The sequence below is a fragment of the Apus apus genome, chromosome 6 (genome assembly GCF_020740795.1).
Source record: "Apus apus isolate bApuApu2 chromosome 6, bApuApu2.pri.cur, whole genome shotgun sequence".
Lineage (NCBI taxonomy): Eukaryota > Metazoa > Chordata > Aves > Apodiformes > Apodidae > Apus > Apus apus.
Window position 1 is genome coordinate 24071457 of NC_067287.1, and position 19510 is coordinate 24090966.

General features: G+C 38.5%; 2 protein-coding genes across 3 annotated transcripts; one reads left to right on the forward strand and one right to left on the reverse strand.

The window, feature by feature from the left end:
• Positions 1 to 466: 466 nt before the first annotated feature.
• FKBP7 (FKBP prolyl isomerase 7) lies at positions 467 to 5033 on the reverse strand. The gene is made up of 4 exons (XM_051622758.1): positions 4652 to 5033; positions 3510 to 3661; positions 1143 to 1276; positions 467 to 825 (listed from the first exon to the last, which is right to left on the reverse strand). The coding sequence occupies exons 1-4, from the start codon at positions 4861 to 4863 to the stop codon at positions 664 to 666; spliced, it is 660 nt and encodes a 219-aa protein (XP_051478718.1). The 5' UTR covers positions 4864 to 5033; the 3' UTR covers positions 467 to 663.
• A 27-nt stretch (positions 5034 to 5060) lies between these two features.
• On the forward strand, positions 5061 to 19482 carry PLEKHA3 (pleckstrin homology domain containing A3). 2 transcript variants are annotated; one of them, XM_051622754.1, is made up of 8 exons: positions 5061 to 5346; positions 8863 to 8979; positions 9834 to 9989; positions 10468 to 10604; positions 11590 to 11754; positions 12862 to 12905; positions 13362 to 13477; positions 14648 to 19482. In XM_051622754.1, the coding sequence occupies exons 1-8, from the start codon at positions 5307 to 5309 to the stop codon at positions 14773 to 14775; spliced, it is 903 nt and encodes a 300-aa protein (XP_051478714.1). In that variant the 5' UTR covers positions 5061 to 5306; the 3' UTR covers positions 14776 to 19482. The 2 variants fall into 2 exon arrangements, with proteins under 2 accessions (XP_051478714.1, XP_051478716.1); XM_051622756.1 differs by lacking the exon at positions 5061 to 5346 and adding an exon at positions 6398 to 6520.
• The last annotated feature ends 28 nt before the right edge of the window (positions 19483 to 19510 follow it).

The following is a 19510-nucleotide window of genomic DNA, read 5'->3' on the forward strand; positions in this document are numbered from 1 at the left end:
AAATGAATACAGCCATTGTTCTCATGAGAAGAGTGAAGTATGTTGCCCAAGTATGAAGTATTATGCCAAGTATTATGATGGCACCTGCATAAAGCAGAGAAGGTAACTAACCTGAAGTACTGACTATTAGCTATTGCTGCTATTTCACATTCTTCCAAAGTGAGGGAAACCAGAACCATGCCCAAATAATTACTTAAGAGTATCTGCCATCATCTTCCGCCTCATCCAAGTAAATGATAAACTTGGTGTCACTGCAAAGACTGGCTACCAATAATTTTACTAAGTCAAAGTTTGAAACCCCACTTAAAATACTGCTTTTTCATGAACACAGAATTATTCATGGTACCATTTTGGTGTACTTGACAGGACAGAAATAATTACTTTCATCAGTATTTTACACAATGAAAAAGACTACAGAGCAATATGGTAGATTAGGACAAGAAACAGGAACCACTAATAATAGATCTTGTGTTTTCCAATTTTATTTATTTCTTTAGAAATATCTAACACATTTTATTTGTTGAATGTTAAAAATAAGATTTTACCATCACCTTAACAGATATAAAAAGGATTCCGCTACAAAAAAACGCACACAAATTCTGTGACACATTATTGTTATTTAAAATTCAATGTCTGGAAAACAGCCAAAGCTTCTTTAAGTAGTTAGAGTTCATCATGCTGGTAGACATTGTACTCCTTTGCTGATATGAAACCATCTCCATCATGGTCATTCTTCTTAAATATATCAGCTAAGATTTCATCATGGACTGAGGGATGACGTTTTTTGCCATCTCTTGCAAATTCTTCTTTCAAATACTGGCTTATCTAGAAGAAAGAAAAAAGTCAAACCATTGTGGCTTTTATGCTAGTACTCAACTATATTAAAGGACACTTGAGGTATCTATTTAAGTTACTGTGACTCCTGTGCAGACACATCTGAAGTTTGTTTCCGAGGAAGTCTGAGACATGCTAGTGTATTAATCAACGCAGGTTTCAACATTGCACAGTGCAGTTTATGTAAACATACAGAAGCTTTACATGATGAACTGCAGCAGAGGCAGCTCATGTACAGATATAACCCTGATGCAACTATACCTATAGTTTTATACATTATTTATTCCAAGCTAGGTACCTCATATTACCTCAAGTGCAGAGAGCTTTTTGTCACTGTCCTTGTCTATTTGATTAAATGCTTCAACACTGCGAGGTCCCTTATTTACTGCATAAAGTTCAATCTCAAAGATCAGTGTTGCATTGGGTGGAATCTTGCCCTGTGCTATGAATAAAAGCAAAAAAAAAAAAAAAGCATGTAAGAAATCAGACACTATGGCCAGGTCACACATATGATACATTCACATGTAATGTATCTTATTTTTTTATTACAAAAAACCTTGTCAATATTCAGATTAAACTCTGAATTTAAATATTATACAGCTAGACAGGATGATTGTTCAGATTGTGTTAGACAAATTAATTTACGAGAGATTTGCAAGAAATACACTTTCCTGAACCAAAACTGTATTGCTCATATCAATTCAGGTACTTTTAAGAGAAGGGTTTGTGTTACCATGAAAACTGAGTATTTCTAGAGTTCTCACTCTTTCACATACTATCATATGATGGGTCTTATTGAGAGACTGATTCTAAGACATATGCCTTTATTAAATATCTGCAATCTGATTTAAAAGATTACAGTAAAAGACCAGTGCTCATATATATTTTGTGTCTGAAGAAACAAGAAGGCAATACCAGGTTGTACCAACTTTCTATGAATTTTATCTATGGTACAGGACTTCATGTAAAATAGCGTATAAATTTGTATCTCATTAGAAAGAAGCAATAGAATGTAAGTCATCTGATTCACAGACACAAAGAAAACCTACTAGAGTATTTTTTCTCATCTCTGAAGAAGAAAAACATGCTAGATTCATTATTCCTTTGTCAAACCATTTTTTGATATCTGATGTAAAAACACCACTGCCTATGCACACCGGTCATTGTATCAAGCATCTGGCAAGAAAAAGGGGAACTGAAGAGAGACAGTAACAAACTAATGAGGTCTAAAAGTAAAGCAAAAAAAGCATCAAGAAACCATGCAGTGTAAAACGAAAATGTAAACATGCAAGTTGGTTCTATTCATAACCAGTCAGTGAGCATGACATTGTAACCTCAGAATGTTGACAGAATTTTTAGCTTGTGCCTGTCCTTCATAAACTGAAGAAACACTAAGGAATCTACTTTGTTTATAAACAGAAGGTAAACAAAACTGTAACTCACACTACTGATCTAAAATAGCCTTAGTAAAAATGACAGGTTTCGGAGTTCAAAAGATTTTAATCTTACAAGGTTTAAAAATGTAGACATTTAAAATATATTTGAATAAAACTGGTTTATATACTACTTACGAAAGTTAAAATACAGGAATTCAGTGCCAGTGGTTTACAAATATACATACCAGCAAAGGAAAGATATGTAAAGGTTTAGAAAGCCATGCATCTTTTCTAAGTCAAGATTAGGCAGGCATCTTCCCCAGCATGCTGAGACAGAGGACAGTTATGCTGTAAGAAAATAATACTTTCTTGAAGTGCTACCTAGAACAAACACTTAACACTAGTATTAAGCGTTAAAGAACATGCTTTAAGTTGTGTTTGTGTTTTTCATTGTTGTTATAAGACTTAGTTATTAAACATTACGCTCAAGGGGAAAAAATTATTCCTAGTAAACTTCGACAGCTACAATGGAATTGTATGAAAGACAAAACTGGTTCATGGAATTCTGACATAGTTGTACTACCAAACAATTATTGTAGAGCAGGATTTGCCTTTTCACAGAAGCTACTACACCCAAGTCAGAGCTGAATTTAAGTTACCTACAATTAAGGGTGCAGAAACACTGCATAAAACTCTGACTGGAACTGGTTTTAATTAAGACTACCCATTAAGCATCATAAATTCAAATCAGATTTCACTCACTGTACTGTTGCAATTATTATGTAAGGTGCTAATATTGTCCATTAACTATCCAGAACATATGCAGTATTTTAAACAAATTATTTCTACTTCGATTAATTCTGTGGCATGTACTGGGTTACATTCCATTTTGCTCAGAAGGTGCAGAATGTCATTAAATGACTAAGCAGGTAAGAGTCAAATCATAGAAACTAAACAAATAGAATATAATAGATTAAGACAAAAAATGCTGATATGAATCATGAGGATTTTCCTTCTGCTGTCAATTTCTCGCATTATGGCAATACTTGGAAAGACACATCAGGTGCCATGTACTGAATTCTAATGGAACCTGACAGGTCTGGGTGTGTGTGGGTCATGATAAGGAAAACTTAAACTGCATAGGAATGAGCAGGATTAGGCTGCACAACTGCAGTCATTACCTTCAGTGCCTCCAAAAATAATGGAGCACAAATTCTTATAGTTATTTACAATGCTGTATGTTTAAAAGGGTAAAACAGAGGAAAGACAAAGTTGAGTATTAAAAGTCTTCTTTTTTACCGTATCCTTGCTGTCCGTATGCTAATGATGGAGGAATGATCACTTTTCGTTTTTCTCCAGGACACATATTCATCATAGCAATATCCAACCCTTTTATGACTTGTCCAACACCCAGAACAAACCATTTTGGATGACCTTCATTTTGTGTCCGACTATGAAAAAGAATTGTGAGTGAATAATAGTGAAATTAGTATTATTTTTTTTTTCATATATAAAAATAAATTAGCCGTCAGTAGAAACATGGATTATTAAAACACAGTAATGTTTAGCATGGAAGAATATATAGTATTAACAGGGTTTTTCTGCTACATTTATAATTAATTTAAGGTCAAATCTTGAGATTTGTAAGGGGCAACCTCCTTTTGAAACAAACAAAAATAATCAAATGAAAAACCTAACTTACTACGAGCCCATCCAATCTTCCTGAGCATATGTACTGCATGCCAGGAACAAGATGCCACCGAATGAACTCTGCAAGGGGGGCTGAGAAATATTTACTGCTAGGAAGCAAAAATGTCTTCAGCAGTTCACATTTCTGTAGACTGGGATGGGATGGAGCAGGTATGGGTGCAATGGGGTAACCTGGTAATCTTGGCTACAGCACAGCACGTTCACCCACCACCCTGTTCAGTTCAGATAGTCAGTGCTTGAGCCAGCTTCTGGTTATATGAGGTGTCCCCAGTATAGGAGCTACACTGAACAGAGACTGAGTAGCATGTAGCTCAGAAGTCAGAGGGCAATACTGTATGTGCCAAAAATAGTCACTTCAACAGGCAAGTAAAATGCAAGTAAAGTGGTACTGTTAAATGTAAAATTATCCTTTTTTTTTTTTTTTTCTTAATTGTTACAAGTGGGGGGAACGAATGAAGATTATGTAATAAGCTAATGTGTCTGATCTGTCCAAATACGGGTAAGGGACGAGCCAGGCACCTGAAGAAAAGACTTCTCCGTCGTCCTGCACAGGTGAGCCCTGCCCCGCTAGCAGGACACACCACCACGGGCCGCAGGGCACGGTAAAGCCCAGGCGCTCAGCCGGGAACGCGGGACCCGCTCTCCTGGGACGGGCAAGCCGTGCCACGTTTCAGCAGCGCCGGGATAGGCCAGCCTTCCCTTCCACCCTGCCCGGCGCCCTGGGAGCCCACCTGCAGTAAAACTTGGATCCGTTGCCGGCCAGGAAACCGTCGTAGTGCGCGTTCAGCAGATCCCCCTTCTTGCTCTTTGGGCTGCAGACCTCGGGGAGGTGCAGCACCTCTATTTTCACCTCCTCCGCCGCCGTCACCGCGCCGCCTTCGGCCTGCGCCGGGGCCGCCAGCAGGGCCAGCGGCAGGAGGAGCAGGGTCAGCCTGCGGCCCATGTCGCTTCGAGGATGCCGCCGGCGTGGCACTGTCCCCGCTGGGCCGGGAGGCGGTCGGCTGGGCCTCTGGGCACTGCCGCAGCCCTCCCGGACGCAGGAACCGGCCCGGCGCAGTCAGCGGCGGGGCGGGCTGCTCTTCGGGCCGGCCCCTCCGCTCGGGAAGTGAAAGGGCCGGCAGGAAACACCGACGGGAAGGGGCGTAGCCAGGCCGGGCTGTGCGGCCTGGCGCGCATGGGAGGTGCGAGGCGCCCCGCGGGGCGAGTGGCGCCCCGGGGCCGCCGCTGCCGCCGCGCCTGAGCCGAGCCGAGCCGAGCGGCTCCGCCTCCGAGCGCGCAGGGAGCAGTAGCGGCGGGGACGGGAGGTGAGCGCCCCTCCCCGCGGTGGCTGCCGCTCTTTCCCCGCGCCGGAGCAAGAGGATGCGGCCCGGCTTCGGGCTCTGAGCGATGGAAGGGGTCCTGTACAAGTGGACCAACTACCTGGCAGGTGGGCTGGGGCGATGGGGCCTGCGCCGCCGCGGGGGTCTGGCCTTCTCCGGGAGGCGCTGCGGCGAGGGGTCCCGGCGTCCCCCGGGCGGCCGGGGGCTTTTTGTACCGCGCTAGCTGAGAAATTTTTCGCCGCGTGTCTGGAGCCAGATGGCGGGGGAAGCGGCGGAGCGTGGCGCCGCGGGCCGGGGAGGCGGCGGGCGGGCCGGGCCTCCTGCCGCCGGGCCGGGGGCTGGGCCGGGGGCCGGGGCGTGACGGCGGCGGCCGGCGCTGCCCCCCGGCTTCCATCTGGGTGGCTTGGGCCGAGCCCCTGCGCGTCTGCCCCGCGGGCACCAACGGGCCCCGCAGCCTGACGGCCGGGATGTGCCCCGGCTGGGAACGGGGTGGCCGAGTACCTGTCGAGACCTCGGTTGCCCCATGCCAAGCTAGTCAGAGACTTCTACCAGGACAGACTGCAGGGAAGCGCCGTCTGAAGTGACTTATTCAAACGGCCCTACTGTAGGATTTTCCCCTCCGCCTCAGTTTCTTCTCCGAAGTAGGTTTAATGTGCAGCATACAACGTGGAAGGCGTCCTTCTTGCGGTTGAGGAATCCTTTTTTAAGATCTTTAAATCTGAAGTGCTAAATGTAAAAGTCCGAGTTCTCTTTTAATTTGGTGATTTATTGCGTGAAGTTCCATAAAATGTATTTTTGTAAGTGCTGCAAACATAAATGCACCAAATGCCTGCATTTGCTATCAAAACTCTGGTTTTGTTTGCCTCATCATCTGTTGTAATAGAGATACTACTTCTCTCTAGAGGTGTTAATGGATGATGGTGCTGTCAAGGTGAAATATTTCTGTCACTGCAATGGGACTGATTGTCCCTCCAGAGCAGTTCAGTGTTGGATCATATACATGCTTAATCAGGCCTTGTGTTTGCTTTGGCAGTGTTGTTTTTCAGTGCATCACGTGTGCTGTTCTGTCTCAGCATATTCGGATTTTGAATGTGGAGTGGTGTGAAACTCCTTTCTGAAGTTTTATAAAACGTGAGCCACATTGCAAAGGCTGAGTGCTCTGGCTGTGAGTTGAAGTGTACAGAGCATAAACTTGCATTTTTCAGAGCAAATATATGTCCACGTATCCTGGTCTTCAGTGAAAGAGAACAGTTGTGCTGTAATTAAGAGATACTCTATAAGGTATTTTTGTTATTTCTTCACAATAAATGTGGAAAAAACACAGGAAGAATTGTGGTTATGAAATAAATTAGTTTGTTTTCAAAATAGAATGGAAATTACCGGTTTCACTTACATGACCAAAAATGTTACTGTAGCAGAGTCACAGGTAATGTCTTTGTGGTGTTTGATGTGAACTTCCCATTTTAAGTCTGCTATTTAATAAGTAAATACTAAACAGTAACTGAATGCTGTACACACAGTAGGCTGTTTACATCAACATGCAGCTAATTCTGCTAGTAGTCAGTAGCCCTCTAAAATACTAAACTGCAGAATCCTTCCATATGTGCTGATGAACTGAGAACGTCCACTTTTGCTTTTCAAAATTAGTTATCAGGAATTTCCTACAATTTCCAGAATGTAGGAGGACAGCAATTAAAAAAACCCCACTAATTATATTAGTGAATTTTAAACATCTTGTCAACTGTCTTGTTCCTCTGCTGTATATTTTTGTAGCTAAAAGTAGGTGACAATATTTGTTGTCATAATGGTAGAAGCCAAGCAGCAAAGGAGCTTGTTATTGTTGCTAAAGCATTGTGGAAAACAGTTAGTTTCCCCCGTCATTAAAAGCAAACCAGAAATAAGGACACTGCCCAGTTTCATACAAGAAGAGGTGGTTTTGTTCTTTATTTTGCTTCTGTGAGGCATTGGAATATTTGAACTGCTTTGCTTATTTGTTTTCCAATACCAGCATAGTGTGAGGCTGGAATAATCATCCATGTAGGGTCCCTTTTTATCAGAATTGGAATGTTGACTTACCATCTTTGCCTGTCTCCTCTTACCTGAGGAGATAAGGGCAGCACAGAGTCAATGTAGTGTAGGAGAAAACAATACAGTGTAGGAGGAAAAAAAACACATTAGTGCATTTCTGAGCTACATTTTACAGGATGGGGTCTTTAGTACTGTAATTGCATCACTGTTTGCATATTCTTTGAGTATAAATGGTAATGCATTTTAATATTACCTGTGGGAGTTGGTATTCTTCAGTGTTTGTATTATTTTTTTTTCATTCTGTTTTTTGTATCTGAGTGTGGATCTGTTTATTAGTTACCACTCTGATGCTTACCCTTATAGGTAAGAAAAAAAAAGTTACATGTTGTTATTTCTTCATTATGGAACTGTGTCATGATGCAATGGGACCTAGTCTTATACAACTTGTAATAGCTTCCTGTGAGTAGTATGAAGCCTTTAGCTGATTTTTGGCAGTCAGGTACCTAATTAGGTCTCCTGTGATAGAGCATGCTGCTGCTGGATGTCTGCAGGTTGTTCCTTGAAATGGCATTTGGCAAGTGCCATGGTCTACACCATCATATTGCCAAATACTCTTGAGTTCTTAGCCATGCAATTATTGCTATTCCAAACCCTAAACCATGCAGGAAGTTAAAGTTTGGTGTCAAGTGGTAAATAGAGGGATGATCTACTCCTGTTGTACATCTGATCCAGACTGTAATGGTCCATTGTAACTGTTACGTTCTTCTGAGATATTTTAGGTTATATTATTTTTAGAAACAAAGGTAATGTAGTAGGTAAAATGGTTTGTATTTAGTGGGATTGGAAATTGGGATGCCTGTTCCAGTGAGTGTTGAGTTTTACAAAATAGCTGTTTAAAAGAAGGAAAGAGGATGGGGGAAAAGGCAATTCTAATATACTTTAAATCCAAGAGGGCTCATTACAGTAATTTATGATGTGGTGTGATGCTGCATAGAGTTCTCACAGAAATTTGTGTCTATGCAGAAAATGCTCTTTTTTGTAGAGGTAGTGAAGTCAGAGACCATTAGAGGTGAAAACCTTAGTAGAGGAGCTGGTGTATGCTGTCTACACAAATTGACTGAGGAGTATAACCTTTCAGTTTCCAGCATGTTGCCTGACATTGACGTGTTGTTGAGTGGTAGAGCTAGACTATTGTCTGAGAACATGGTGTGTCAGTAGTTGAGTGTGAAGTATAAAGTTTACACTGAAATTGAGTAGGTGGAGGAGACCATATACTAGCAGTTGGTGAATCCAATATAGTGAAAACTGAAATACTGCTTGCTGATCATGCACAAAAAAACCAAAACAAACAAACAAACAAAAAAACCCCACAAACAAACAAAAAAAAAAGGAGTGATTTATCCATATAATACTAGTGTGGTTATAGAGCAGCTCTAGTCTTCATACTGCACAGATTATTTACTTCCTGATGTGTTACAAGTAAAGTCTAATGTTTGCATTTTTTAATTAAAGTTTTTAACAGCCAAAGAGCTGAATTTGATTTGCAATTTAGTAATTATACTATACTTCCCTTTTCATGTTTTTGATCTCACTAGGTTGGCAGCCTCGGTGGTTTGTTTTAGACAATGGGATATTGTCATACTATGATTCACAGGATGATGTTTGCAAAGGGAGCAAAGGAAGTATAAAGATGGCTGTGTGTGAAATAAAAGGTAAGAATCAATAGATTTCTGCTGATGGCAAGGCATTGTCTCACTCCATTGCTTTCAACTCTTTAGCTCTTCCCAGATGCCCGCAGGTGACTGGGCTTGTGTGGGTACTTATATATTAAGAAGTGGGACTTCTTATTTTACGTGGGCCACCAAGTATTTTTCGTGTGGTAACTACTTTTTGCAATTGTTTCCTTGGTATAGATGAAATCAGTAATGTAATGTGGAAGATCCAATGTTTTGGTCATTCCAGTTCATTTTACTTGTCATCTTGTTCTTTTGGTGAAGGAAAGATAATAGTTGAATTCTAGAGTTGATTCAATCTCCTGCATCCATGTCTAGTGGAGAGTGGGTCAACTGTGGGTGGTAACATGAAACTTACCAGAGTGTTCAGTTAAAGATGTAGTGTTAAATGGAGTAGACTGTAATGAAGGTCCACCTCAGTTCTTGGTTCTAGGACTCTGTGGTCCCAAGCCAGATTTTCATCTAGAGGGGAAATTGTTTCAGTTTTAGCATAGGCCTCTGTAAATACCTGTCCTTGCAACAAAACTCTTCACTTTGCCGTGTTTAGACCAGATTTAGAACGACAGTATATTGTTAATGCAGAAAGAGAATGTCACTGTGCTTGAATCTGGCCACTGTTCCAGGCCTTGTGCTCCTACCTGCTGACTTGGAGACATGCTGGGGAGAAGAGTTGAGCAGCTTTGGGCTTTTTGTTATTTAGCATTGGTACATAGTGATTTACTGTATTATGGGATTTTAGTAAATGTTTTAAAATACTTTCAGCAGTGTTCAATAAAGAATTATGACTGACCTGAGGTTACTTTTTTTTTTTTTTTTCCTCCTCTGATCATAAGTTCATGCAACAGACAACACAAGAATGGAGTTGATCATCCCAGGGGAACAGCATTTCTATATGAAAGCAGTTAATGCAGCTGAAAGGCAGAGGTGGCTGGTAGCACTGGGGAGTGCAAAAGCCTGTTTAGCAGATACCAGAACAAAAAAAGAAAAAGGTACGTGTGTTGTCTAGAGAATATACAATCTTGCCCCTTTTTCAAATGCTTGTTTTCAGATAATGATAGTGCAAATATTGTGGTAGAAAGTCAGTATTATTGTCTTTTATTATTAAATTGTAATTATTTCTAATAATCTGCATGGTAAATTCCCCCTTGGTGTTTGAATTAGAGGTCACCTTCATTGGTCTCTTCTATCTTAATAAGCTGAAATGCCTGCAACTTACTGTCATTACAAGAAAAAAATGTACTGTTTGTAGCTGTAGTTATCTAACTAACTGTAGCATCAGTTATCCAAAAGTAAAAACTATTGCCTGCTTCAAGTACAGGTCTTGACTCATTGCAGAATCCTCAAAATTAAGTGCAAGTGAATTCTTAACTTGATATTTAAATTTAAATGGAAAGTACTTAAAATTTAAAACGTGTACATTCATTGTATGGAAGAAATTGATATTTGCCTTTTTTTTTTTTTAAATAGAAATAAATGAGACCAATGAATCTCTTAAAACCAAAATGTCCGAACTTCGTCTCTACTGTGATCTTTTAATGCAGCAAGTTCATACAATACAAGAATTTGTTCACCATGATGAGACTCGTTCTCCTCCCAGCATTGAGGTAAAGCATTTCTTGAATGCCATTGGGGAACCTGGCTATAAAATAAACCTCAAGTTTCTGTTGCCATCTTATGCCTTTTTCATCTCCCTAGTTTTGGGAGATTTAACCTAAGGTCAATTTTGGAGTGCTTGTGTGTATATAATACTAACAGTGATTATATGTGCATAAGGTACCTGGTTTTAACTCTAACTGTGACATGCATTGTAAAGCAATTGTGTCATTGACTTATTTGGTTAAAAGGCCAGAAGAGCTGCCATGTGAATTATGCAATAATTTGTCTTTTTTAGTATCTCTGTTATGGGCTGAGTAGTTGAAACAGTCTTGTTTGTCCATTCTCTCTTTCCTTTTGCTGGAGGGTTTTCCATTTTGTAATCAAGTAAAGCTAGTGTTACAGATATTGGAAACCCACAGGGTAAACAAGTCTCCCTGAATATGCACAAGTAAAATTACTCTGGTATTTCTGCTTTTGAATGAAAGTTAGTCCTGGAAGTTATGAATGGCTTCATTCTTTACACTCTTCAGCAGCATGGGGACAGTATTGTTGTCCCCTTAGGGCAAAGCAAGGGGTTGATGCTTAGTCACAATACAGCCAATTGTTGTCAGTTTACAGCAAGGTGAAATTGACCTGCAGGCTTCTTGCACTGGAGCAATAAAGCTGTTTGCACATTCTCCTGCAGTTAATATGTTTACTGAATGATCTTCTGATATCCTAGTCACTGTGAGACAAGGTTTGCAGTAAAAACATTACGGCATTTTTGGCTGATACCCTAAAGAAATTCAGATGTCAGAAAGAAATTACAGTGTTGTCACGTTTGCTGCTTGAATTTAACTCATTGGAAAGTGTACATTGGATTAAATAAAATGGGAAATTGAATTTCATAGTGATAATGAGATAAATTATTGTGTGTGGGAATGGCGTTGGGGAGGAATTGTCTTTCCACTTTTCTTTTTTCTTGCTTATGCTTGTGCTTTCATTTATTTGCAGAACATGAATGAAGCCTCTTCCTTGCTTAGTGCCACATGTAATACATTTATCACAACGCTCGAAGAATGTGTGAAGATCGCTAATGCGAAGTTTAAGCCAGAAATGTTCCAGCTGCCTCATCCTGATCCCTTAGTTTCTCCTGTGTCACCATCACCTGTCCAAATGGTTTAGACATTTTGAAATACTCTTTCTGTTTAAGTGTCATGTTGTTGGGTGGGTGAAGAATGGCAGAAGACTAAACTATTGCTATGTGCTGTGGTGTCAGCAGCTGAAATCTTGACTCTGTTAGGATCAGTACTGGTTCTAAGTATAAATCAATAATTTTCCATTCACAGTCTTTGTTTACTAGCCTTTACATAATCAGAGTAATTTATCATACATGTCAAGACCCTGTAATGAGGGCTGACGTTTAACTTTTCCTTGGTTCAACTGTTTCTTTTTTTTTTAGAAATCTGGCTGTACACTGACCTTAAAAATTTCATAACCTTGCCTCCTGGGTATACAAATAAGTGCTTGAAGCACTTCAGCAAGATAGCATGTCTTTCAGTGTGTGTAATTCAAAATGTTTTATTAATATGACATGCCTTTATTTAACAAAAAAGTAGATAATGATAAAGATAATAATCACATCACTCTTCACTACTGATTATTTCCCTTAGAAGGGCAATGTATGTGGAATCCTTTTAAGTGTCTTCTCCATCATATATGTGGATTCCAAGATCAGCTGTATTGTGGGATTTTGTTGGGGCAGTTTCTTTGCACTTGTATCTCTCATCTCTTTATCGTCAATCAATTTACTTAAAAAGCTGATCATTACTGGTTTAAATTAATACCATTATTTTATTTGACAGTGATATTGGAAAAATCAAGAGGCAGGGTTTGGCTTTATTGTGCAATGGGGAATTCAAGCTAGCATTTGGTAGAGGAAGAATGTCTTCATATTTCTGTGTATCATAGCAATTAACAAATAGTTCTCTAACTTTGGAGCAAGAGAGAATTAATTCCATAGAAACTAGGTAGTGTTTTTTGTAATAAGTTGTTTCTTGTGTGAATGCTTTGAAACTTCTAACATTGATGGCAATCCATCTGTTTTCATAGAGTTAAATCAGATTTTTAGCTGAGAACAGTTGCTTTTCATTAAAAGAAAGACTGTCCTCTCTCTTTATAGAGACTATAAAAAAAAGTAAAAATTAATGTAGGTATGCATATTATTCTTGTAAGTAGCTTATGACATTTTTTATGTGGTTTCTTGTGTTGTTGTTTTTTTCCTAGATGAAGCGTTCCATTAGCCACCCTGGTCCTTGCTATTCAGAAAGGTAATTTTCTGTGTGATTAAGTTTTTTTCTGATGTCTCAAAAGCCCTCCCTGAACCTGCTAGCATTAAAAAGTGAGAAGAATTGTTTACTTGGGGAAAAAAAAATAAACAGCATAAATTGATCTAATTTTGAAAACTAAGGTTGCACATTATCTGTGTCAGTGGAAATTAATGCAGCTACTGTCTCTTAATACACTATGCAAATTGCTTCATGCTGGAAACTTTATGCACACTAGAATGTTGTTCTACACAAAGATTTTATTACATTACTATTCCCATGTTCAGGTTTTGTAATTGTAAAAATAAAGAATGATATACTCACTGTGCCTTTTCTAGTTTAGTATAGTGAAAACCATTGATAAGAACAGTTGAAGCAGCAGAATGACTTTTAAAGTATTTTAAGTTTGTGTGGGTTGTCGCAGAACTTGCTTACTAATAGATCTCATTTCTTTTGTAGGAATAATCACTCTGTAAAAGAACCAGTTTCATCCCTTCACCGATTTTCACAGCAGTGCAGAAGAACATACTCGGATACAGAATCTTGCAGTGATGCTCCCTGTGAAGATTCTCAGAGTAAGTTTGGTAGAGAATGATTTTCTGTTGTACCTGTACAATTGATTACCTGTTTACAGCAGTGGTTCTAGAGCTGATATCAGCATGAGGAAAGAAGTTTTGGGTATAAGATCCCTGTATAATAAATAAAAGCACTTGTGTAGTTTGTGTGGCTGAGTTTTGCTGATTTTAATTAATATTGCAAAGGATCTTGCAGCTGGAGTAGTTGTATTGAAATCAGTGGGACTACTGGCAATATAAGATACGAGACATAACCAGAAAAGGGATGTTTGTACTAATAGAATCTTACATGAACAGTACGCTGGTAGGTGGTGTGGAATACTGTTGTTTGACTCCCACTAGTTGTGACAAAACAAATTCTCCTTTATGTGACCCCTGTGAGTGGCAGGGAGTAATTTCTACCCAGTGCATTGCAGAAAGATGGTTCATATCAGTAGCTGCTTGCTTTTAGAGAACAGCATTGCTCTGAAAGAGTGCAGCTTTGCCAGTATTGAATAAAAACAATTAAAAAAAAATAACAGAATATTATTCCCTCCAGATTAGATACTTAGTAGCAACTTCCTGTGATTTTTCCTTTTGAATGTTGCTGTCATTTTTACTCCCATCTGAACTGCTCTCAGGGAGACTTTAACTTGACTAGTTCTTCATGGCCAGTACTGGCTTAGTCTTGCTTCCTTTAGGAGTGCCTAGTGCCTCACTTGAATTGAAACAAAACCAACAAACCTGAGGCCTGTGTACTGTTGAAAGCCCGTGTGAGCAGAAAAGGTACTAATGCTTTACATTCTATCATGAAGCAAGTATCTGCACCTCTGCATTTTTTAATAATGTAATTATAGGAAATATTTTACACAAATGGTCATCGCTGCATCAGTTCACGAATCTGTGAGGTGCAGACATATTCTGTAAAAGGAACATATGAACTTTTTACTGTCCTTCATAATGTAAATATCATTGTGTGTATAAGAAAAAAAGGCTTGATTTATACCGGCTGAACATTCTTCATATCCATCGTCCTTGGGCGTGATACTGATTTAAATCTTTCAGGAAAAGTCCAGAGTATTTATGCCTGTGATTGCCTTCGTATAGGAAATAGCTAGCAGATAGAATAACTGACAGGTGGGAAGAGGTTTTTTGGGGTTGAAAATTAAATACTTATTGGTATTTTCTTAGGATCTGCTCACTGTTCTAGAAGTGCTGTCAATGGAGATCTGGTATCAGCAACTATTCCTGAAGAAAACAGATCAGTGTCAAAGGAAAGATCTGAACTGGAAGAGACTCTTTCATCCTTTTCTTCTTGAAAAAAACGAAAGTATTCAGTTTTCTATAAATAATGCTATGCAAAATCTGCTGTACTTGTACTGTTGTTATAGGAAGTAGTGATTTCCCTTTTTAGAAGGATTTCTCTGCACTTTATAGAATAACAAAAAATATCTTTGAAGTGTATTTTATCTTTATATAGTTTATTTGCAAGAGTATTTTCCTAATATTTCACAGTTTTAATGTGCATTTTTTGGAACAAATGGTGGCTTAACAGGTAAGCATCCACATTTGTAAATGTAGCTCTTTTTAAAAAGTGTGAAGGTCTGACTGATATGTTAGTAAACCTGCAGGTTATAAACTTCAGCAAAAAGATTTAAATTATTTTTTTTTTGAGAAAATGCAATTTGTGCCATGGGTCTCTTGGTCATTTGTACCAGGTCATCCACCAGGAGCTGTGATTAGTCTTGCAATGGCTTTTTTGCCTGTATAAGGGCTGTGGGAATGGGCACTAATGGGTCTACTCTAGCAGCTTGATGGTAATTGTCATTGCCTTCTTTAAAAATACAAGGATATACATAATCCGGTCCTTATTTTTAGCCAATGAAAGTAGAAATATTTAGTGTATTTTTCTAAACAAATGTATAAAAATAACTTAATATGAAGCATTTGTACCAAACATTGGATATTTAATAATTTTTATTTATTTATTCTTTTTTTGCATCAAAAATTTCTACCTACTTTCACTACTAAAGATCTACTAAAAGCTTCAAAATGTGCATAAATCATTTCTGGGGTGTGTAGCATCACAAGTAGCTGATTCAGCCCTGGTAAGATTTACTCTGCTCACTTAAGATGTGTTTTTAGCAAAGTATTATAGAAGCAAAAACTGAAATATTAGACCATTAAGCTGCTGTTGTAATGAATATTTGTATCTATACATTTTATTTATATTATTTATACAAAAAGGAGCTTCTCGTTTTGCAACTCCTTTGGATCATTTGAGGATGGTATACACCAGGAGATAGATTCTGCTCTCAGTTACATCAGTGTGAATTTGTGACTGTAAGCGAGGTTGGAGTCTGTCTCTTAATAATTAATGAGTAATATAGTGTAACAGTGCCTACCAGCACCTTGGCTGTTAGTGTTGGCATTGTAAGCTTTTGGGCATTTTTTGGAGTGTTCATGTAAGGATAAATTTGGTCTAAAGTCTTTGCTGTAGAGCACTTTAAGCAAGCCATTTACTGTTTTTGATTTACACAATTGTTAAATACACGTACAGGGTTTTTTTGCACTCAAGCACATACCAAAATCCCTTTTTTTTATAATCAGATCTTCTTTAATTTGGTGTAACGAGTCTTCCTTTTGTGTATATGAATAATTTGGTGGTTTTGAAGCAGGCTGGAAAGGACAGATGGGAAAGGAATGGAAACTTTCCTGATAAATTTCTAGAATGTTGATTTGTCTAAATCAACATAGGTCTAAATGTTGAGGAAAAACATACAAACTGTTACCCACACATGAAACACCAGTTCATAAACCATTATGTCAGGGTTGAATGGAATGGTTTGTACAAGTAAAGTTGCTTGTGGATACCAGCTCGCAGCTGTCATTTGTGCTCAGTTCTGTCAGTTTTCATGCAACTAGCGTTTGCATTGCATATCAGCCATGCACATGCTTGTATATTTTTTTCTGAATGTTTGCTTTAATGTATTCTGTATGACATGATAATTGTAAAAATAAATATTAAAAAAGTTGTTCAGAGAAGTAAAATGCATATTGCAGTGAGTGTGCTGTCCTGAATCATATGCTGTTTTTTGAGATTTCACTAAGGTTTCTGCCAGCTTGTGCAGTGCTTGGCAAAAAGTCTAAAATTTTTGTCAATGAAATCATCAAAAATAGTATGCCATTATACTTTTCGTATCAGGAGCTAAGAAATAGTTTCTGAAAATGATGCTTAGCTGACTGAATCACAGTGGTCCATGTGTATTGAGACTATTACACTTGGAGATTTGTAAATACTGAGATGGCAGTGGTCGGAGGCTTTAAACTTCTGACAACACTTCCTCAGAGAAAGCAAGCTTGGGATAGGAATACTTCCTGAGGTTGCTTCTGCATTAAAAAAAAATGTACTTAATTTAGTTAAGAATTGAAATCACAGCTCTCTGTAAGGTTATTTTCACAAACCATAAACTCAGGTTTTGCTTGTTATGCCACCATCAGTTTAAGTAAGTATTCTAGTGTAGCTGTTGTTTCTGCTGGTGTAAGTTAAGTTAATAATTTTTTAAAGGGGTATAATACCAGAATGAAGGAAATGTCTGTGTCTGAAAAATAACTAAGTTTGTTTTTTTTTTTTGGATGTTCCCCATGCTTTAAAAGAGTTCAAGTGGAGCCTGCCTGTTACAGGTGTTAAGCTTTGAGAGCTGAACCCAAGAGTTTCTGATCCAGATCTGGAAGATAAAGTTATTGCTTAAAGGGAATTTATGTAGAACCTGAGTACCCAAATCTACAGTTGCCATCCTGAAGATTTCCACTGTTTAACATTGAAGACCAAAGCGTCATATAGACTTCTGTTTCACTTGTAAAGCTCCACTGGTGCCTGTAACTTGTATATGTGTAGCCTCAGAATTATCACTGTCTTGGAACTTGAGCGGTGAACTGAGTGCTTCAGTATTTTGCAGTGCTTGAATAGCACACTAACAAGCTTACTAGAAGATAATGTCCTGTGCTTTAAAACGTTCTGAAGGAATTGCTTTGCCTGTGCACTTCCCACTGTGGATATACAGCAGTGAGTAGAAGGTGTCATTCAGGAATTTAATTTATTTAGCATTTTGATATTTGTTAAATCTGGACGGACAAGTGAGAATGTTGTTTGACACGTATCTTAAGTAGTCAGACTGTTTCCCTGCTTTGCTGTCTGGTGCTGCCCTTTTCTTTGTCACAGGGCCCTGTCATCGTGGCTATTTATGTGCCAATATACATAGCTACATCCTGACTGTTCTAACCAGCATGGGACAGAAGGCTAAAGATGAGAGCACAAAGACAGGCCTCCTTCCGTTTTTTTTCAAAGGGAAGAGTAAACAGGCATCTCCAAGACTGTCAATGATAGTTGTCAAAGGTAATATTTTAAATCCTGTTGAGGGACAGGATTTAAGAGTAGCCTCTTTTTCCCTGTGTTTCATATTCTTTTGTGATAAACACTGCTTTGGATACTTGTTGTAACTTCCCTTTCTTTGTGCATCCTGTAGGTTTTCTAGGCATTTTCCATGAAGTTTGGGTTGCAGTAGCAGGTTGTAATTACCTTACATGAATCTGATTCCTATTTTTCAAGGCACTAACTGTAATTTTCTGACATGTAAGAGTACCTTACTATCTCTGTCATCCTTTCTTCTTTGTACTGCTGCTGTTAGTACTATGGAATGTTCGAGTGCGGGAGTGACCAAAAGATTTATTTTCTACTTTTGTTATGCTTTGTTTTTTTTGTTTTTCTTGTGTTTTTTTGTTAATAGACATTAAGCATTCTATTATTCTCTTGAAAGCCAAGTTCTAGAACATTATCATCTTCCAAAAGGGGGAAGGCAAAAAAAAACCCCAACCAACTTAGAGAAGATGTAATATTTTATCAGAGATGGGAGGTTTTTGTCTTCTCTTCATATAATTTTTCTCCCTAAGAAGGGAAAAGTTGAAACTGGAGGCAGTGGTAAGAAGTTAAATGTTAAGACAAGGGTTTCTTGTCCGATTTCTTAGTGTTCTTATAGCTATGCACCTTCACACTTTTCTCAGGCTGCCAAATGTAAAATGTTGAGAGTCTGTAGTTATATGTTAGAAGTCTTACCATATCAGGGGTATGTTATTTTTCTTAAATTTGGCCTATAGTGCAATAGATTTTTATCTTTAAAGAGAGCAAATGTTAGCTTGTACAGCTAAAAGTCCCGATATTCTGCCTGAAGATAATAAGCAGATAATTTGTAATGTTCATTTCTCATGTTTATTTTCTTTATCCAGAAACTGCTTAATCTGTGGTTTCAAAAAATGGTACTGTTTAGTGATATGTTCTGTTAAACCAAATGTTGAATCTTTAGGTTGTGACTTCATCACTGTCACACTGTATTAGCGTTCGCTTGGCAGTCTTGTGTAAAAACACTGGCTCAGCAGGCTGGCATGTAAAGTTATTTATTAAAGCTGTGCTTCAGCAAAACCTTTAAGTACTTGAAATCCTATTTTTAGGCATGTGAGTGACTCATCTACCTTAAAGGTAGGTGGGCTTGATTAAGTACTGTGCAGAGTTAGGCTAGAGAGGTACAGGCAGAATGAACTTGATTACTCTGCCACAGCAGTGTGCTTTCCTCGATCAAGTTCACATGCCTAGATGTAATAGAGAGCATTGAAGGTTGAGTTTCCAGTAGCATTTATGGAGAAGAGTCCATGGTTGAATCTGCAGCTGCTGGCTGTCACTATTACTTTCTGCTGAGGTGACTTACTAGTGCATTTTTAGTGTAAATTTTATTTTTTTATTTTATTATTTGCCTGTGTACACAGTTGTTGGTTAAACAAGACTACTTGTGGTTTTTTATGTCTTGAGTTTGTTGGGTTGAGGTGTTTGTGGTTTTTTTTAGACATTTAATTAAATTAGAATGCGAAGCTTTCTTGGGGTGGTTCTTTGCTTTGTTTGTTTTTGGGTTGGTTTTTGTTTTGTTTTTCTCTTTGAATCCTTTAAAGATGAAAATAAAATAGCTTTTTAAACGGCATTTTTATTATTCTTACTTTCCTCCCTAA

Bases quoted from the DNA above. Each gene is read 5' to 3' on its own strand.
- FKBP7 (XM_051622758.1), bottom strand. From the start codon at position 4,863: ATGGGCCGCAGGCTGACCCTGCTCCTCCTGCCGCTGGCCCTGCTGGCG. The intron at 3,662-4,651 runs GTGGGCTCCCAG...TCTTTTTCATAG, and splicing joins GGATCCAAGTTTTACTGCAG to TCGGACACAAAATGAAGGTC. The intron at 1,277-3,509 runs GTAAAAAAGAAG...TTTTATTCATAG, and splicing joins ATACGGACAGCAAGGATACG to CACAGGGCAAGATTCCACCC.
- PLEKHA3 (XM_051622754.1), top strand. From the start codon at position 5,307: ATGGAAGGGGTCCTGTACAAGTGGACCAACTACCTGGCAG. The intron at 8,980-9,833 runs GTAAGAATCAAT...TCTGATCATAAG, and splicing joins GGCTGTGTGTGAAATAAAAG to TTCATGCAACAGACAACACA. The intron at 13,478-14,647 runs GTAAGTTTGGTA...GTATTTTCTTAG, and splicing joins TCCCTGTGAAGATTCTCAGA to GATCTGCTCACTGTTCTAGA.